Here is a 19586-nt window from a genome sequence, read left to right on the forward strand (position 1 = left end):
CATTTTGTCCCATTGATCTCTTTATCTATCCTTTTGCCAAATCCCACACTCCTATAGTCTTAATTGCTGTAACTTCTCACTAAAGCTTTAAATCACCTAGTGTGAGTCCTACAGCTTTGACCTTCTTTTTAAAGGTTATCTTAACTTTTCTACTTTGCATTTCCATATATATATAAAATCAAATTGTTAATATATTTTTTTTTTAAATTGTGTTGGAATTTGGATTGGGATTAAATTGAATCTGTTGGGTTGACTTGGAGAGAACATCTTTACAATATTTAATCTTCCAATCCATGAACATGGTATATCTTTTTATTTAGGTCTTTTAAAGCTTCTCTCAGCAAAGTTTTTGAGTTTTCAGTGTACAGGTCTAGTACATCTTCCATTAAATTTATTCCTATTTGATGTGTTTTTAATGCTATTGTAAGTAGTATTTTTACATTTCCCAATTGTTTTCTGTTATAACATAGAAATGTAATGATTATTGTATATTGACCTTGTATCCTATGACTTGCTAAATTTGCTTATTCTAGTATTTTTTTAAAAAATAGATTCTTTAGGATTTATGTAAACAGTCATGCTGTCTGTGAATAAAGATAGTTTCACCCCTTCCAGTCCAGTCTTCTCTTTTTCTTGCCTGGTTGCCATGACCAGAACCTCCAGGACAGTGTTGAATAGGAGGGTGGGAGTGAACGTCCTGCCGTTCCCTCTCTTAGAGGGAAAGGAACCAGACTTTCACCATCAAGTGCGATGTCTGCTGCAGGCTTCTGGTGGATGCTCTTTGTCGGTTCAAGGAAGTTCCCCTCTCTTCTTAGTTTGCTGAGATTTTTATCATGAGTATTTTATTTTGTCAGATTTTCCTCTTTTTTGTGTGAGGAAGATTGGCCCTGGGCTAACATCTGTGCCCATTTTCCTCTATTTTGTATGTGGGACACCGCCACAGCATGGCTTGATGAGCAGTGTGTAGGTCTGCACCTGGGATCCAAACCTGCAAACCCCGGGCCACCAAAGCAGAGCGAGGGAACTTAACCGCTACGCCACCAGACCGGCCCCCAGATTTTCTTCTGCGTCTATTGAGATGATTGTTGTGGCTTCTCTCCTTTATTCTGCTAACATGCTGAATCACATAGATAGGTTTCCAAATGTTAGAGTCCCCTTGTATTCCTGGAACAAACCCCACTTGGTCGGGGTGTATTATCCTTTTGGAATAGTGCTGGATTCAAGTTGCTAATGTTTTGTTCAGGAATTTTGCATCTATGTTCATGAGGGAACTGATCTGTAATTTTATTTTAAGATCTGTGTCAGATTTTAGTACAGGGTCATACTGGTCGCCTAGAATGAGCTGGGAAGTGTTCTCCCCTCCTCTGTTCTCCTGAAAGAGTTTCTGTGGAATTATTATGATTATTGCTATTATTAATATTATTCTATTAGTCCATCCTTAAGAGTTTGTTAGAATTCACTAATGAAATCAACTGGGCCTAGAATTTTCTTTGTGGGAAGGATTTGACTAGAGTCAATTTCCTTAATAGATACAGGACTATTCAGATTTTCTATTTCTTCTTGCATTGGTTTCATAAAGTTGTTTTTCAGGAAATTTGTACATTTCATCTAAGCTGTCAAATGTATTGCTGTAAAGTTGTTCATGATATCCTGTTGATGTCTGTAAGGTCTGATCCTCTTTCACGCCTGAGACTGGTCATTTGTGTTTGCTCTATTTTCTCGATCCATCTTGCTAGAGTTTACCAATTACTTTCAAGAACCAGTTTTTGGTTGTGTTGATTCTGTTTTCCATTTCACTGATTTTTGGTCTTTATTATTTTCCTCCTTATTTTGGATTAAATATGCTTTTATTTTTCTACATTCTTATGATGGAAACTTATTGATTTTAAACTTTTCTTCTAATAGAGGCATTTAAAGCCATTTTTCTTCTAAGCACTGCTTTCGCCGCATCCCACGGATTTTGATATATTGTGTTTTCACTATCATTCAGTTCAAAGTACTTTTTAATTACCCTTGTGATTTTTTTCTTTGACCCATAGCTTATTTGGAAGTATGTTAAAATTTCCAACACAATTTTAATTTAGAGATTTTTTTAGGTAATTGTTGCTGTTGACTTCTAATTTAATTTTGGTTGTCTAAGAACATAATCTGTAAGATTTAAATCTTTTCTAAGATTTTTTTGGATCCAGCTGGATCTTTTTACGGCCCAGCATATCGTCTAGTTGATGAACATGCCATGTGCACTGGAAAGGAATGGCACTGTGCTGTTGTTGGGTATCATGTTCTAGAATGCCAGGTCACGTCAGCTCAGTGTTGAATCTTCTGTCCTTGCTAATTTTTTGTTTACTTGTTCTGTCAATTACTAAGAGAAGGGTGTTAAAATCTCCACCTCTGAGCATGGATTTGTCTGTTTTCCCCTATAGTTGTCATGTTTGCTTCATGTATCTTGAATCTCTAAATTATTAAGTGCATGTACATACAGGATTAGTATGTCTTCTTGATGAATTGACCTATCATTATGCATATCCCTGTTTGTTTCTTGTAATGTACCCTGAAGTGAAGTCTGTTTTGTCTGATATTAATAGCCGGCCCACCTTCTCATGCTTATTGTTCACATGGTATATACTTTTTTCATCCTTTACTCTTATCTCATTTGTAGTTTCGTATTTAAAGTGCATCTCTGGTAGATGACAGGTAGTTGGGCCTCTCCCTCGTGTGTGTCCATCTCTGTGTCTTCTCCTCTGCTAAGGACACTTGTCATTGGCTGGGTCTACCCTAATCCAGGATGATCTCACCTGGAGATCTTGAACTGAATTATATCTGCAAAGATCTTTTTTCCAAATAAATAAGGTCACATTCACAGGTTCTGAGGGTTGGGACATGGATATATCTTTCTGAGGCCACTGTTCACCCATTACAGTAGCTATCGCTTTTTTATTTGCTCACTCTTAATATTTTCACAAGAGCCCAGCAAGCAGTCCAGGATGGAATATTCTCTCAGCTGCTCCCAGGCCCAGCAGTGGAGTGCCCTTCTCAGTCTCCAAACCAGCCCAGTGAGAAAGAACCATCTCCACCTTACAGGGAGTTGGGTCACGTGACCAGGTCTCCAGCTAGGCCTGGATCAGGCCCCGGAGTCCTGTGCACGCTCAAGGTCACGCTGCAGCTGAGCAGGAGCCTGGGCAAGAGAAACCAGCTCTCGAGTGTCCGTGAGCCTCTGCCTCACCTCCTGGGGATCCCTTGGCATCGCCGCAAGAAATACAAACATTTGCAGGCAGAAGAAACAGCGGGGCAACGCTGCCCGGTTTTCCAACCATGCCCCCCAGTCATGTGGAGAAAGCACCCCTTCATCTTCCTAAGGAATCTTCTAGAAACAGACGTAAGTCATGCATTTGTCAGATGTTACAGTCACATCCAATTCCAAGGTTGTCACTAGAAAGCAGCCGACGTAGTCACATCTTCCGAGAACAAATCACAAAAACGTTACCATGTGATCATCTTGACAACTTCTGCAGCAATGAGCGGGAGTGGGGCAAGCTTGTGACTGGCGTTGTGGACTAAAGCCAGCCCCCAAAAGCAAGCTTTCTTTTCTATTGTCTGAAATACGGCCGGAAAGCTGAAATTATATTAACGTAGATTGGCTTCTAGTTCAAGATATTTTTTGCACCAATTTAATTCAGGTTTCTAAAGCCAAAGGAGGGAAGGCATCATCCTGTTTAATGAGTTCCGGCTCATTCTGGGCCTTCCTGTGACAAATCATTCATCATGGAATCACTCCAAGGCACAGAAGAAACAGCGAAGGCACAAAAGTGCCCTTTGCATTTCAACCCCCACCCCGCCCCGCAAGATTCTATTTACATAAACACAGAACCCACCCACCCCAGCCCATTTATTCCCCTGTTAACTCCATTGCTCACCTCTGTTTTCTCTTTTATATAAATGACCATTTCCTAAAAGCTTCTGGTTTTTCTGCACTGGTTGTTTCAAATGCAATCACTGTCAGATTTAAGATTTTGGGAATTATCACCAAGAATAAAGGAAATGAAAAGTCTGCATTAAAATAACTTGACGGGTGCTTAGAATGAATTAAGAGCAAATCCCAAATGGTCCTGTATTATTTTAAAGATCTCTCCCACTGGTTAATGTTGGCTAAAGTAAGGAAACTGGACAGTAGTGTTTATTAACAAAAGAATTTATTATCGACAGTGTGAAAATACTTGGTTACATGTGGACTGGCATTAAATAATTTATGTGTAATTTTTCATGTGTTTACAAAAGCAGAATTCAACCTTCTGCTCTTTGCTACTGGCTAAGTCTTCCTTCTAGAAGTCAGGGGAACACACCCTCTCTAAGCACCGACTGTGGGGGGCCAGTTAGTCCACCTGGCTGCTCTCTGCACCACGCTCCCAGAACGCCCCAAAATGTCAGTCAGCGACCTGGACCTTCCAAGATGTTTGGGTCCTGCAGACCAAGCCAGAGTCCTGGCCAGAGCTGTCATCCTGGAGGCACCGCAGACGCTTCTGAAGCTTGGCCCCGTTCTGGGGCCTGACAAACGCCCTCAGAGCCTCTCAGGGTGAGCGAGGTTTGGCGTGGTGTCTGAGTCCTGAAAACCCAAGGCAGAGGGTCCAGCAGCCCCTCTGCAGCTGAGCTCACGGTGGGTCCACGGGCCCTCCCACAGTGCTGGCAGGTGGATGTTCCCTCCAGGTCCAGCAACCATGCCAAAACCTCCCCTGCTGGACATATAGGGAACGAAATCCCAATATTAGAGTAAAAATGTGCAAAAGGTCTTTTTTGCAAGTATTTAGTTATTTACAGCGAATGAGATCATCTTCAGTTAAATAATAAAGCCCTGTCTACATAGCCACAGACGGTGTGCACACAGATGTAAGTGGAGCTGAAATGTGCGTTAATATCTGGTAGGGGAGCTTATGCGGCAGCAACTTGACTGGACAACTACATACACGCTATTTCAGATGGAACTTGTTGTCTGTGATCTTTGGTAGAAAATAATCTCTCTAGGTTTCTTCATTATAAAAATTTTGCATTAAAAAGAAGAAACACAGAGTTTGCCTCAGCTGGCCCAACCCCTGTCCAGACAGTCTTAGCACAGCGTTATCCCCGCCCTAGGCAGGCTGTCACCTGCTCTGATGGGGGACGGCAAGGGCAGCGCAAACCTGTTCAACCACAAAGTGGTCATTTAAAAATATCCTTCTTGTAAGCTTCGCTGGAAACAAGAAGTCAACGTAAGGCTGTAGGGCTCCTGTAAACCTGGTTAATAGGTATTTGTTGAATGAAGGAAGTGGAAGAAAGGCAAACCAGAGACATGAGGGCTGCAGGTCACGTGTGACTTGGCTAAACTGCTTCTGGCTGGCCCCTGGTTGTGGATTCTGGAAATTTCTAGAACTTTCCAGACAACACACAGGGTAACTTCTCAGCAGACTTTATCCCAAATTGGCCCAGCTGCCTGCCTGAGAACTCACCCCCCCCCAACCTGAAACGCTGTGGGTACAGTTTGAGCAAGAAAGTCGAGAGAGAGTGCGTTACCCTTGGTCTCATAACTGAGGCAGAGAGAGAAACAGGCACCTGCAGGGGACACACGCACCCACCGGGGCCCAGCCTGGCTCTGGACCCTGCCTTCTCTGGGAAAGCTCCAGAAAGCCGGCAAAGGGCACACGGTTCTCAGTCACAGAGCACAGCTCTGCTCAGCACATTGACCCACGTTTATTCGACTTTCCAGATGGCAATCTTGCCCTCCTCCCTGCCTGACCCGCTCAGCACGTATCTGTCTTCGGCCGAGCACAGAGTCTGCACCGTGTCCGTGTGGGCCACCAGCTCCTTTTCCACCGTCTTCCTCTCGGCGTCAATCACGTAGATCTTCCCTTTGGATTTTCCCTGCGACAGGCCCGTGCCGCCCACCCAGATCTGCCAAGAAGAAAGGGGGGGCGTCAGCCGCACACAGCCCGGCCCCGAAAGGAGACCCCTGGTGGGTGTACCCTGGGTGGGACGGTGCACCCCAACACCCACGTCCTTCCAGACAGCGCCTCTGCTGGCTGGCCCAGGGCACAGAGCCTTGGGGGACAAGGCCCGGGCAGGACAGTGCCCAGTGCTCTCCAGGGCGGCGTGGGACCTGCCTCACCTGCGTCTTCACCCTGATCATACAGGTGACCTCGGAGCAGTCGTGCAGGTGAATCCTCTCAGGGGGCGCTGCCAGGTCCTTGAGGCTCCAGATGCAGATCTTGTCGTAGCCGGCACACGCCGCCCAGAGCTGCTCCCGCTGAAACAGAAATCACAGTGTGGGCGGTGGCAGCCCCGCGCACGCGCCCGCGGCACTCAGACGCTGCTGGGGTACCTCGGGAAGGAGCTGGAAACCGAGGAAGGACGTGCTGATCTCTCCAAGGCTCTCGTCGATCTTCAGTTCTTGACGAAGAAATCCATTCACTGACACAACCATGATGCTGTTCCCTGTACCTGCAGGAGGAAAGAGCGAGAATGAGCGACAGGCAGAGCAGATCTGCAGCATAAGGGCGAAACAAGTGGCCGAGTGACTGGCTCCTTCCACGCGTTCTGGCCGTACAGCCGCCTCTGTAACTGTCCCTGCCACGCGGTGCCAGAGGCAGCGCTGGCACATTTTCTCACCAACGCAACTCCTCGCAGCGATGCTCCAGACCGGTAGCCCCATTTTTACTGAAGAGGAAACCACCAGAATCCAGCGCCCTCTCCTGAGGCTTTGTGAAACACGGCGAGGAGACGTAGCAGCTTTGGAATCCTTCCTGCCACATTATTGTGGGTTTCCTCCCCCTTGAAGCCACAGCCAGTCCTAACCCCGCTGGCGTGTTCGAGTTCACAGACAGGGCCCCGCCTCTGTGGAACATATCTCTGTGTCTACGTGTTTATGTGCTGTGTTTACATAATGTCTCTATGTTACGTGTTTCTGTTAATCACTCAAGGAAAATGTCTTTTCGCAAACCTAGCGTTTCCACGACATAGAGCTCAGATCATCAGAAAGAGGACTGCAGAGAGGACATAACATCAGGTGCACGGGGACGGAGAGTCACCTGTAAAGAGCGGCAGCCATGCTGCCAGGCTGTCCTTTCTTATGTTTTCATCACATGCACCCTGCCCCCACGTGCTAAAGCCACCGTGCCAGCATCGCAGATAAGGGACAGGAAGACACAGCCTGCCCTTGGGGAGCCGTCAGATGTAGAGGGGGGGCCGGCCACAGCCAAGATGCCCGAGGAACACCAGCCTGTGGGGCAGGAGGGGCGAGCCCCCACGTGCTGCCCGGCTCCTATGGCAGGTGAGTCGACTGCAGGTTCCCCTCTGGCACTCGGCCTCGGCGGAGAAAGGGCCCCGAGGACTCGGAAGCTCGGCTGGGTTTTCAGTCATGGGAAGCGAGAGCCCGCCACCACATCTCTCCTTCCTGCTTCTAAGCCCAGCTAAATGTGGTTTTTCCCGAGACCTAATGAGCAGAAACTAGCATCCTACAGGAACCCTTTATCCAGATACGCCATCATCCACTTGGACTAATTAACAAGCCCTTCTGGATGCTGCTGCTTGTCAGGAATGCCTGGGCCAGCAGGGAGCCCTCTGGAGAGGTGCTTCCGCCACCCTGGGGCCCTCAGTAGTCCTCTGGCTACTGGGGCCCCTCCTCAGTGCTGGCCAGCAGCTCTCAAACCACTCCGGGCTCTTCATAAGTGCACTTGACCTGCGCGGACACTGCAAGGGCCTGGCTGGCGGAGGGGAGCTGGGGGAGTTCACACACCGACGCTGATGGTACAAACATCTAGGGGAGCCTGCTGTACAGGGAGCAGGGGGTGGGGACGACAGATGTGGCGGGACTGATCACCGTCCCCGAGGCAGGCCATGCACAGAAAGGGAAGGGGTTCGTGGGGCCCCTGCTGTGGGGCAGGAGAAGGATCTGGGGTGGGCTTTGTCCAGGAGGTGATCCCCATGGGATGGCCCCTCTGCTGCTCCACTGCTCACCCCCCTTTTGGAGGCTTGTCCTGTCCATGCCCCTTCTCACCCAGCCAGGTCAGGGTACAGGGGCTTGGGGCCAGCGCTGTCAGGGCCGCTCTCTGGGGTTCCTGTCGCCAGCCCCACACTCACCAGCACTCGAAGGCCGACCATGCCTTTGCCTCTAAAGTGTCTCAGCTGTCTGTGTGCTCTCACATGGGAAGGGTGGTAATTCCACTTCACTCTTCAAATGAAGGAACAGTCTCCAAGAGCATGATGGACCTGCCCAAACTGACCGACCGTCCAGTGACAAAGCCTGGATTTGAACCCGAATGCACACAAAGGCCACAGCCTGAAGCACAGGTGCACCAGCAACCTCACAGATGCAAACCTCTGACCACACGGTACAGGGAACAGGCGCCCACTTCCCTCCTAGAAAATGACCCAAGCACGTGTCCTTCTGAGGGACACTCAGGGGTGGGGTGCCTGCAGCAAGGGTAGCTTCCCATCCAGACTTAGGGGACGACTAGCAGGGTCTGAAATAGTGTGCCTGGACTAGAAAGTGGGGGACTCCCAGGCTCCCCTCGCTGAGGGCCTTGGGAGGACTGAGAGGCGTCGCCCCGCCTGTCCCTCACTCTCTTCCGGGCTCTGCCCCAGTGCCCACAGATGCCTGGATGAACAGAAGACACTGACGTGATCTCCACAGCTGAACTGACAACATCTGAGTGACCAAGACTTCAGCTCGCTGCCCTTGCTTAGACGAAGACTGGGAACAACTCTTCACAGGCAAATGTTCTCTTTCACCTGAAGAAACCTTACTTTCCTCTTGTGCTTTTCTCACTGTCGGGAAATAGGAAAACTATTTACTGTATTCAGTTAACTTGGAACATGAAAGGGATTCTGTCCTTCAGGCAAGGCGACCATGCTCATTCTCATTTGTTATCTCCCTCACTGTATCGAACAGGCACCTCTCCACCCAGGGTCTGGTCAGCTTTTAGTCCAGAATGCATCCATGGGTGGACACACACACACACACACACACACACACACACACACACACATGTCTGGAGGTCAGCCAGAGCTGAGGGATATGATTCTTGGGTGAAAAGAAACCAACTCAGTGAGCTGCACAATTTCCTGGGTTTTCTCTGAGGAATAAAAGTTCTAGCAGTATGTAGCAGTCCAGATTGGTTGACGGTATGGTTTGGGGCTGCCAGTGTGGCCGGAAACAGAGGGGAACTATCTCCAAAATGAGGCAGCCCCAAAATTAACGTATAAATTCTCCTCAAATCCTTGGCTGACTCCTAAACTGTGTATAAACAGCAGAAAGCAGAACTGGAACACTCCAGACTTGAGAAGAGATCTCAGTGCTTCCCACTGAGATAAGAGTTCACAGTCCCAGCTCGTCCAAGTTCGAAAGGCTCAGTATACACCCCGGGCATCCCCTCGAAACCCTGAAAGGGCCAGGCTGTAAGGATGAAGACAACACACTAGAACTAAGGGTCATGCTCTAGGACTAAGGTCAAATTGAAATATACTCACCCTAGAAAAGCCTAAAACCAAGCCTCTACACAGGATCAAGATGATCCACCAGTAATTTAATGACCTTCTAGAACAAAACTTAATGCTCTCGAAAGAAGGCTATAATCCAGTTTCCTCTTTGTGTCATCAACAATATCCAGGATGCAATGAAAATTACTCTACATGGGAAGCATTAAGATGCGACTGGAAATCAAGAGGAAAAAATAGTAAACAGAAGCAGACTCACAGATGATCCAATATCCCGGAGACAAGGACTTTAGACCAACAATTACAAATATATTTTAAAACTTATAGGATGATGGAGAGGATGGATGAAAAGATGAAGAATTTAGGAGAGAAATGGAAGTTCTTTAAAAAAAAATAAAGTAAATGGAAGTTCTAGAACTAAAATGAAAATCTGCTGGATAGGTTTAACAGCAGACAGGACACAGAAGGAGAAAGGTTCAGATCTTAGCCAAACTGAAGCACAGAGAGAAAAAGAATGAAGCAATCATTGCAGTGGCCGAGACCTGTGAGACATTACCAAATGGTCTAACATATGTAATTAGAATCCCAGAAGACAGCAAGAGAGAGAGTGGGCAAAAGAAATATTTGAAAGGATAATGGTTAAACCTTTCCCCCAAATTCATAAAAGTAAACCACAAGGAAGATAAACACAAAGCCTGTCCCACCAGGCATGTGGTAATCCAGCTCATGAAACCAGAGACAAAACCTTAGCTCCAGAAACCAGACGCACTATATTCAGCAGAACAATAAGAATGACGGCAGACTTCTCATCAGGAACAAACAAAGCTAGAAGATGATGGAATATTTCTCAAGTGTGGGGAGAAAATAAGAACTATCAGCCTGGAATTTGTTTCCAGCAGACTCAGCTCATAAGAAATGCTAAAGGAAATTCTTAAGGTGAAGGGGAAATGATGCAAGATGGAAACCTGGATTTTCAGAGGGAATGAAGCTCACCAAAAATGGTCAATATCTGGGCAAAAATAAACTTTCTCTTACTTTCTTTGAAAGACCATTGAGTACTTAAGCAAAAATTTAAAAAATATATTATGAGGTTTATCACAATCGTAGAAAGAAAATACTGCATTTAACAAGAGCAGCACAAGGGGCAGAAAGAGATACATGGAATTAAGCTGACTGCTGTGAGATGCTCACACTACACAGGAAGTGGTGAGATGGGTATCTAGGGAGGCTGTGATAAGTTAAGGTTGCATATCACAACCCTCAGAGCAACCACTAAAAAGTAAAACAAAAAATGTAGAGCTAAAAAGACAATAAAGAAGATTAAAATGAATACTAAAAATACTCAGTCCAAAAGAAGGCAGGAATGGAGAAACAAAAGAAAAAAGAACAGACAGGAAAAATGGAAAAGAAGGCAACAGTAGACTTACACCTAACCACGTCATTAATAGCATTAAAAGTGAATCGTCTGATGGGCAAAGGATCTGAACAGACATTCGCCAAAGAAGATACACAAATGGCAAAAAGCACAGGGAAGATGCTCCCCATCATTAGCGCCAGGGAAACACAATCACAACCACAGTGAGACACCACATCACACCCACTAGCATGGTCACGATAAAAAACAGATAAGTTTTGGTGAGGATGTGGGGGAATTGGAACCCTCATACACTGCTGGTGGGAATGTAAGATGGTGCAAGTGCTTTGGAAAGAGTTTGATGGTTTCTCAAATGGTTAAACATGGTTAACCCAATTCCGCCCACAGGAAAACGGATAACAGCACTAGCATAAACTGTAGTACAGTCATACAGTGAAATACTGCTCAGCAATAAAATGCATAAGCTATGGATACTCGGAACATGACAGAGGAATCCTAAAAACATTATGGTGACTGAACAGAGCCAGATAAGAACACATGCTGCAGAGTCCATTTATAGAAAGTTCAGGAACAAGCAGAACAAACCCAGAGTGACAGAATTCAGAACCACCGTTTCCCTCTGAGGGGGTGCTGCCTGGAAAGGAGCACCAAGGAACGTAGCTGTGATGGAATCAAATGCTGTGTCTTGATGGTTGGAGGGTTATGTGGTAGACGCTTTTGTCGAAACAACAAACTGTACACTTAAAACATTTTATGCATTTTACCACATGCGAAATATGCTTCAATTAGAAAAAATGTGTTCACACTGTCACCCATGTTATCTGACATATATACACCAGGGAGAAGTTCAAAGTGCAGGCAACATTGGTGCTCTGCAATGCTTGGAAGTGCAGAACATAAGCCACCAGGCACAGCCTCTGCACCTCCCAGTCACGCCCCAGGGCAATGCCCAGCTCAGTTCCACAGACATCCCCGCCCTGGGGTCTACACTGGGAGGGGCAGAGGTGAGCACACAGCATGGTCCTGCCAAGCTTGCCCTCCAGCTGGGGAGATGTGACCTGCACACAAATGGCAGGGCCACCGAGGGCTCCCAGAAGGAGCAGTGACAACTCGTGGGGCACCTGGGCTGCGTTCACACTACGAAGGACTCAGCGAGAGCAGAGGGAGGAGGAGAGAGGCTGGCACGTGGAGGAATGCCAGGTGTCTCGGAGGCACGGGGAAGCCCTGGAGAAACAGCGAACTCAGGAGGGATGCAGGGAGCCGGGGAGCACAGAGAAGGAGCCAGAGGTTTAAAATAAAAGCTGAAATGCGTCAAGCAATGAAAGAGGCCTGTAGCTCTCCTTCATTTTCCTCTTCCCAGAGCAGGGGGTTAGGTTCACATTTTGACGGCAGAGGATCGAGGACTTACAGCACCACAGGCGGCCGTCGTGCAGTCTGATGGACGAAAGCCCGCCGCTCGGCAGCTGGAAGCTGCTAGTCACCCGCAGCGTGCTCACGTTCCACGCGAGGACGGTCCCGTCCACGCTGCAGGAATACACCTCCCTGGCAGTGTAAAAACACATTTAATTTTGGCCCTTGAAAACACTGTGGACGTTTCAATCCAGAAAAGAACAAAGTTATCATCCGAACAAGCGTCCACAACACGGGTAACGAGTGACATGGAGACCCACTATTAATGTGGAAAGAACAAGTCTCAGTTAAGATGTAATCGATTCAGCAGGAAAGGGGGCTTTCTGAGGATGCCCAGCATCCCCCGTCACTGTGGGCTGCCGGCCCCTCGAGGTAGTGGTGAACGGAATGTAACGTGACCCTTAACTAAATCTAACCCCTTGCACACGTGCTCTCTGAGTTCCATAACCAGCTCCTCGGGGGTGACTGGCGGCTGCCAGGGAGGGCTTGGCTCTAGACAGCGCAGTGCACAGCCTGTCACCTTCTGATCGTGCTCAGTTTACATCCCCCTGAACAGAAGACAGATGGCACCCCAGAAACTAAGGGGACAAGAAGGTGGGGGAGGCTCACATGGCGAGAAGCAGCAGGAAAGCTTTGGAGCCACAGCCACCCGCACACCTCAGGCACCCACTGAGGCTCTGGCTGCGCCACAGAGGGAAACGGGGACCCCATCCCATTCTCGAGTCTGCCCTGGGCACCTCCTGTGTGCCAGGCCCTGTTCCAAGCCTGGGACACACAGCCTCGGGGAGCTGACACTCTCAGTCCGGTAGACAGGAGGAATGAGGTCAACACATCTTAGGGGTTGAATTCTGTCCCCACAAAATGATATACTGGGTCCTCACCCCCCAGTACCTCAGAACACGACCTTATTTGGAAATAAGGCCTTTACAGAAGTATTCAAGTTAAAATGAAGTGAACAGGGTGAAGACAGGACTGCAGTGATGCGGAGGATTGCGGGCAAACCACCAGAAGCCGAGAACAAGGAAAGCTGAGTGCCAGTCGCCACTGAGCGCCACGCTCACCCTGGCACTGGCCCTACAGGAGATACGCATCTCTGGACCCAGGACCCGAGCAGACAAGAACGTCGCCCGACTTCTCCTTCCGACCCGCTTCACTCTGCGTGCCTGGCCGGCCCCTACAGGTGATCGCCCACAGTGACCCTAGGAGCCCTCACCCACCCAGGAGCCAAACGCTCCGTTCTCCCCGCAGAGCCCAGCTTACCTGGGCGCCTCCGTCCCGTCCCGCACAACCAAACCCGTGACACTGGTGCGGTGATCCGTGAGCTGCTTACTGCATGACATGCTGTGGATGTTGATGATGTAGATGACGGAGTCCTCCGAGCCAACCCACACCTGGTTCTGCTCCGCCATCACCATGCAGTTCTAACGGGAGGCCAAGAAAAAATGAGGAACGGTCAACTCTCATTTTCCACGGCAGTTGTGTCAGATAAATTCACCGCAAACACTGGAGCAGTGAATTCCGAACCGTTGCTCCGAGGGCACATACAGCGAGGACCCTGCAGCCTCTGGTCACCTCTGTCAGCCCATCAACACATTGCCTTGTTTGGCGTGGGTTTCTGTTTACAGGCATCTAATTTTATATACACTGTCGATTCATTAACACTGAACTCACACCAGAGCGCTGTAACTCCTGCCTGAACAACGCTCGTCTAACACATGTTCTCTCTGTAGGACACGTCACAGCCGTCCTGCACTCAGGGACACTAGACAGCAGCACGGCTCTACACTAGGGGGCCATTTTAAACAGCAAAATCACCAATAAAAAGCAGAAAAATGTGGAAAACATGGCACTAAACAGGCGTGAACAGGACACTTGTCCACAGTATGAGCGGCAACAGGCAAGCAGAGTGTCACCTTGCTCGACCTCAGCTGGGAACACGCGCGTCGGGCAGCGCTCGCTCCTTCCTGCTCTGTGCACGTGCATGGCTGTGGGTAACCACGAGAGCGCTGTATTTTGGGGGGGTTACAAATAAATTTCAGCAAGTAGGCAAATTTGCAAACATGGAATCTGCAAATAATGGGGACCGACCGTCCACTGACAGTGAACAAAACTGCCAGTGCTCTCTACAGCCAGAGCGGGTCCGCGGGGTTTCCGGCTTAGCCAAGTCAACAGCCAGGGATTATTTTTAGACTTTCTGAAATTAGAAATTAAGGATTAAAACACTGAAGAGTTATAAAAGCCACACAAACATGTGACTGCAGCTGTGTCTGCCTGCACGTCTCAGCCAGTCCAGTCACACCCCCGAGAAGCCCTCCCCGCGTCTTCCTCACTCGAGACTCCCCAAGCTGCCGTCGCACAGACTAGCCAGCCGCTCCGGTGGCTACTTCATGAGCGTCTTTCCTGTCTTCACCCGGGATATGGGCACCGTTTTACTGGTGACTGAACGAGATGTCTCAGATTTTCAAATACAAGTAGGTTTCAAAGAGCAAAAGTTATATCCCATTGGAGGGGTGGAGGCTAGATCCAATACCAGATAGAATCCGTGTTGATGGTGGTGAATCGTACTTCAAGTCAGAAGAAAGATCTTACAAAAATTGATAGTTTTAATTTTACCAATAAATTTCCCATAATTTAGTAAAAGATGTTAACTTCCTAATTTCAGAATTAATTATTCATTTAAAAAAAAACATTTCTTTCTAGGCATCTACTTGAGAATTGGTAGAATTTTAGTAAAATGTCTTTCTTTAGTGGCCCAAAGATATCTTAAACTACTTTGAATGTCAAATTTCAGAGGAGGCAGCCTTCTCTCAAGATAATTATCCAAGTTTCTTTCTTGTTAAATGGTACAAAATGTCTCTGTGAAACTAGTAGGAAGACATTTTCACATAATTGGGATAACTTATTGCTTTAATTCAATGTTCCCTAGCCTAATTGGGGGACAGGAGAGACCGCTACAAAATGCAGCCTTTTATTTTATTTTAACTAGGATTTTAAACGTTATTCTATTTTTAAAAAGTCTTTGAAATGCTTGTTACTAAGATTGAACACACAAAAAATTAAATTTAGAATAAGAATGATTTCCTTAATTTCTCCTTCTTGTTTTTTGTTTGGTCTATAGCATTATTAGACTTTTGTAAATAGTTTGATTTAATGTATGTTGGACCCTGTTTCTTTATCATCTGAGGCTCATTATTTGAGTGTGGGGGAAAATGATTTAGCAACTTCCTATTTTCTTGCTAATATGTAAAGTCTGCCATTCCGGCATTTAAGAATGATGCCTATCCTCTCAGCAATATGTATGTGAATTCACAATATTTCTGTCTCACAGCAGCTCTGAAAGGATAGCCTGTGCCACACATTGTCACATTAGTTTCAGATGATGGAACGTGGCCATCAAAATTGATATTAAAAAACTCAACACTTACGTGTATAAACTTCACTAGATTGTTCTCTTCACATTAAACATGAAAAAAAAAGGTGGTTTCACATTACAGGAGTAGTTATGAGGATTTCCCAGCAAGACCCCTGGGACAGTGGCTTCTTTCACACCCGCAGAGGGTCTTGAACAGGATGGAGCCCAGCAGCCAGCAGATGTGCGAGTATTCTGAAAAGCAGGACGGTATGGTAACCGACGCCCTGCAGTCACTGGGTTCAAAGGTAGCCCCACTCAAGTCGCCGCACCTCCTCTCTGGTCCAAGAGAAACCCACTGCTCGCTCCTCACCTGGAACCCCAGAATTCACGAGGAACGCCCCAAGTGGGGTTCACTTTAGGGCCTTGGTGCAGGGGGGTAATTACGCGTAGTGTGGAACATAAGAAATGCTTTTCAGAGGGCGGTGCTCGGCCTGGAGACGTCTATAAGCAGGGAGAACTGACGGCCAGTGGTCTAAGACGTGACCTTGGATTCTTGGGGGGGAGGCAGGGCTGTTTTTGCATGAATTAACATAATCAACTTGTGTTCTGTCATACCCTCTCCTGATGGGGCGTGTAACCTAATAACCAGGTTACTTACATTAATGCCCATTTCCACTACCCACCTTCCTAAGAGTACAGTGATTCAGACCTGGGAGAAAGTCTGACTTATTACACTCTCAGATGCAGTTACAGATTCTCCAGAGGCAGGAAATAAAAGAACCACCCGCTCTGGCCGCCTGGCAGTGAGGGAAGAGGCAGGGACAGTGGACCATCCAGGCCCCACCTCCCACTTGTCGCTGTGCCGCCTGCTGCCACCTGCTGGCAGTAAAGGTTCCAGCCTGAGCCTCCTCCCGGAGCCAGGTGCCTCTGAAGCACCAGCACCTCCTGGAGGAGGGGGCCCTGCTGGGGCCCCTACTAAGCTGTGTGTGCTGGGGCTAGTCAGTCCACCCACAAAAACGGCAACTTCATCCGGCTCCTATAGAGACGCCCGAAACCCGTACGGCCTGACAAACACCAGCCGCTGTTATTGAGGAGAGCTGGATTAAAAAGCAGTCCATCCACTCCCAGATCTGGGTTCTAAGTACGATTCTCCAGTCTCAGAACCAGGGCCCCATGGAGAAACGGCTGATTCTAGGGGCAGGGAAACACGAGGGCAGCCTGGAGCTTCTTGCAGTGCCAGGAAACAAGGACACGCTCGAAAACCAATAAGAGGATGGGGCACGCCAAAGGACACGGGCCAACCCGAATGAGCTACGGCTGAAGCAGGAACAAGTTCAGCACCAAATCAGTGAACAGAGAAGAGATGAATTTCTCTTAGAGCAGAATTCCACATGATGTATGCAGATACTTCCCCCAGGGCCTTAACACCCACTCCCACCCTGCTCCCCAGGTGGGCTGCACTTAACGACCCACTTCCCAAGCAGGGCATGGGAGGGGAAGGGGCGCGGGTAAGTGCAGTGGAGGAAGCTGGCAGACGCCAGCCTAACAGTGATAAGGGCGAGCGTCACCCATGATGTCACATGGACGTCTTACACCCCAGATAGGATGGAGGAGAAGGGCACTTTGCCTCTTTAGTATTCTTTCCAGAACCCATAACCCCAGCCTCATCAGCAGAGAGCACCAGACAAACCCAGACTGGGGACATTTTACAGGGTACCATGAGGACTGTCCAGCCATGAAAAACAAAGTCTGAGACACTGTCCCAGACAGAGAGACCTACAGGGACATGATAACTAAACGTCATGTGAACATAAGAGGACGTTAATGGAGAAACTGGTGGCATTCAAATAAGGTGTGCAGCTTAGTTAACAGTAATGCACCAGTGTTGCCATGGTAACAGAAGATGCCAACAATGGGGAGACATGGGTGCCGGGTGGACTGACTCTCTGTACCGTCTTTGCAACTTTTCTGTAAAACTGAAACTATTCCAATATTAAAACTTTATTTAATTGAAAAGTAATCAGTCTAAAAGCACAAAGAATTAAGGTTTCTCAACCATGAGATGTTTATAATATGCAAATTTGATTTAAGTTGTTCTTAGTTTTCAACCCCAAACATGTTAAAATAATTCCAAGTATCTGCTTTAGATTATTGGAAAAGTAATGTGAGGATATGACACTGCACTTTACATTACTGAAATTCATTTTCAGATTTCAGAGTGGGGGTGCTTAAAGTCATTATCTGCTCACTTAAATAAGAACATTTGAGTAAAGGATGGAACAAACTTATGTTTAATCTAAAAACGAGATAAAAATTAAGGACCCCTTATTGACAGAATTGAGTGACGCTGTGGAATAACACGTGTCCTGCCGCTGTGCCCATCCAGGCTGACGTGTTCAATTGTCCAAAATCACAAGTGAAAGCTGTCCGCATTCACTGGCACTTGGCCTACTCACCAGTCTAGACGTGCCCACTTTAAAGCAGTGCTGGTGAATCGTCCACGAGGAAGCATCAAATACGGTCACTTTGCCTTCATTCAGAGCACACCATAATTTAGGGTGAGCATCTTCAACTTTTTCTGCTGGATCAAGATGCCCTAAAAAGGAAGCAGCCCAAAAACATTTAAAGGAAAACCCTTTAATGCATCAGCAGGTGATTCAGGCCATTACTCAGGTACTGCTGGGTACCCACCAAGCCCCCGGTGCCATGCAAGGTGCCCAGGATACAAAGGTGAGCACAGCCGGAACGGCCGCGCCCTCTGGGAGCTTAGAGTCTGTGAGTGAGCTGGCTCTGCCCAGAGAGCCACGCAGACAGACAGAATCAGGAGGGCACTGCGGGGGTGGCTTCCCTGAGCCAGCATCTGGAGGATGCACGACAACTCATTAGAGAACAGCGTTTCAGGCGGAGGGAACAGAAGGAGCAGAAGCAGAAAGAAGGAAGGGAGACCGGCTGGAGAGCCTGGCGGGAGTCTGGGCTCTGACAACGCACACTCCCGCCAGGAGCGAGGAGAGTTCCTGCTGCCCCGCGTCTTCGTCAGCATTCGGTGCTGTCAGTCTCTCTTTTTTTTTTTAATTTTATTTATTTATTTTTCCCCCAAAGCGCCAGTAGACGGTTGTACGTCATAGTTACATGTCCTTCTAGTTGCTGTATGTGGGACGCAGCCTCAGCATGGCCAGAGAAGCAGTGCGTCGGTGCGCGCCCGGGATCCGAACCCGGGCCGCCAGCAGCGGAGTGCAAGCACTTAACCGCTAAGCCACGGGGCCGGCCGCATACCAGTCTGTTTCATTTTGGCCACTTGAATGCTGTGAAGATTTGGGGTTTTTGTGGTTTATTTGCAGTCCCCTAATTGCGAATGAGGCTGATGGCTTTAATTAGCCCTGTGGACATCCTCTGTTGTGAAGCACTTATGTCTGGTCCATTTTTGAATTGTCTTATTCTCCGTGATTTGTAGTCATTTTGTTTATATCCTTGACATGAGCCCCTGTGGGTTCTGCTGTGCTGCAAATATCCTCTCCCAGGCCATGACTACCATTGTCACTCTCTTGAAAGGGTCTCTTTAAAATCCTTTATTTTAATGTAGTCAAATTCATCAGTCTTTTCCCCTATGGCTAGTATTTTTTATATATGATTTTTTCCTCACCCAAGGTCATGAACATATTCTCCTATGTTATCTTCTAGAAGTTTGTGGGCTTTATTTATTTGTTTGTTTATTGCCTTTCACACTTAGATTTCAGTCCCCTTGGAACTGATGGTCGTGTGTGATCTGAGGTGCAGTCGGTCAAGCTTCATTTTTTCCTTACGGATGCACAATGTCCCAACACCATTTATGGTGAAGACTGTCCTTCCCCCACCGCCTGCTCTGTAACATCACCTTTGTCCTAAATCAGGGAAGAGTAAATCTGTCAGTCCTTCTGGGGTGTCCGTTCCCTGGGTTGACTGGCCCCCTGGGGGAGATCTTGCCCGGCTGGGACGCACCTCCACCCACCAGAG

At 47.7% G+C, this 19586-nt stretch overlaps 1 protein-coding gene across 1 annotated transcript in view; it reads right to left on the bottom strand.

Annotated features, from left to right (window-relative positions):
* Positions 1-4171: 4171 nt before the first annotated feature.
* Positions 4172-19586, bottom strand: part of DENND3 (DENN domain containing 3) — a 62843-nt gene continuing 47428 nt past the window's right edge. Inside the window, exons 18-23 of the mRNA XM_087447399.1 lie at positions 18053-18192; positions 13505-13665; positions 12243-12376; positions 6347-6465; positions 6134-6271; positions 4172-5919 (exon numbers count right to left, since the gene is read on the bottom strand). Coding sequence (XP_087303525.1) covers positions 5719-5919; positions 6134-6271; positions 6347-6465; positions 12243-12376; positions 13505-13665; positions 18053-18192 — 893 coding nt within the window. The 3' untranslated portion in view covers positions 4172-5718. The remainder of the gene's footprint in view (positions 5920-6133; positions 6272-6346; positions 6466-12242; positions 12377-13504; positions 13666-18052; positions 18193-19586) is intronic.

The sequence above is a fragment of the Ceratotherium simum genome, chromosome 23 (genome assembly GCF_057802395.1).
Source record: "Ceratotherium simum simum isolate JZ-2026a chromosome 23, ASM5780239v1, whole genome shotgun sequence".
Classification (NCBI taxonomy): Eukaryota; Metazoa; Chordata; class Mammalia; order Perissodactyla; family Rhinocerotidae; genus Ceratotherium; species Ceratotherium simum.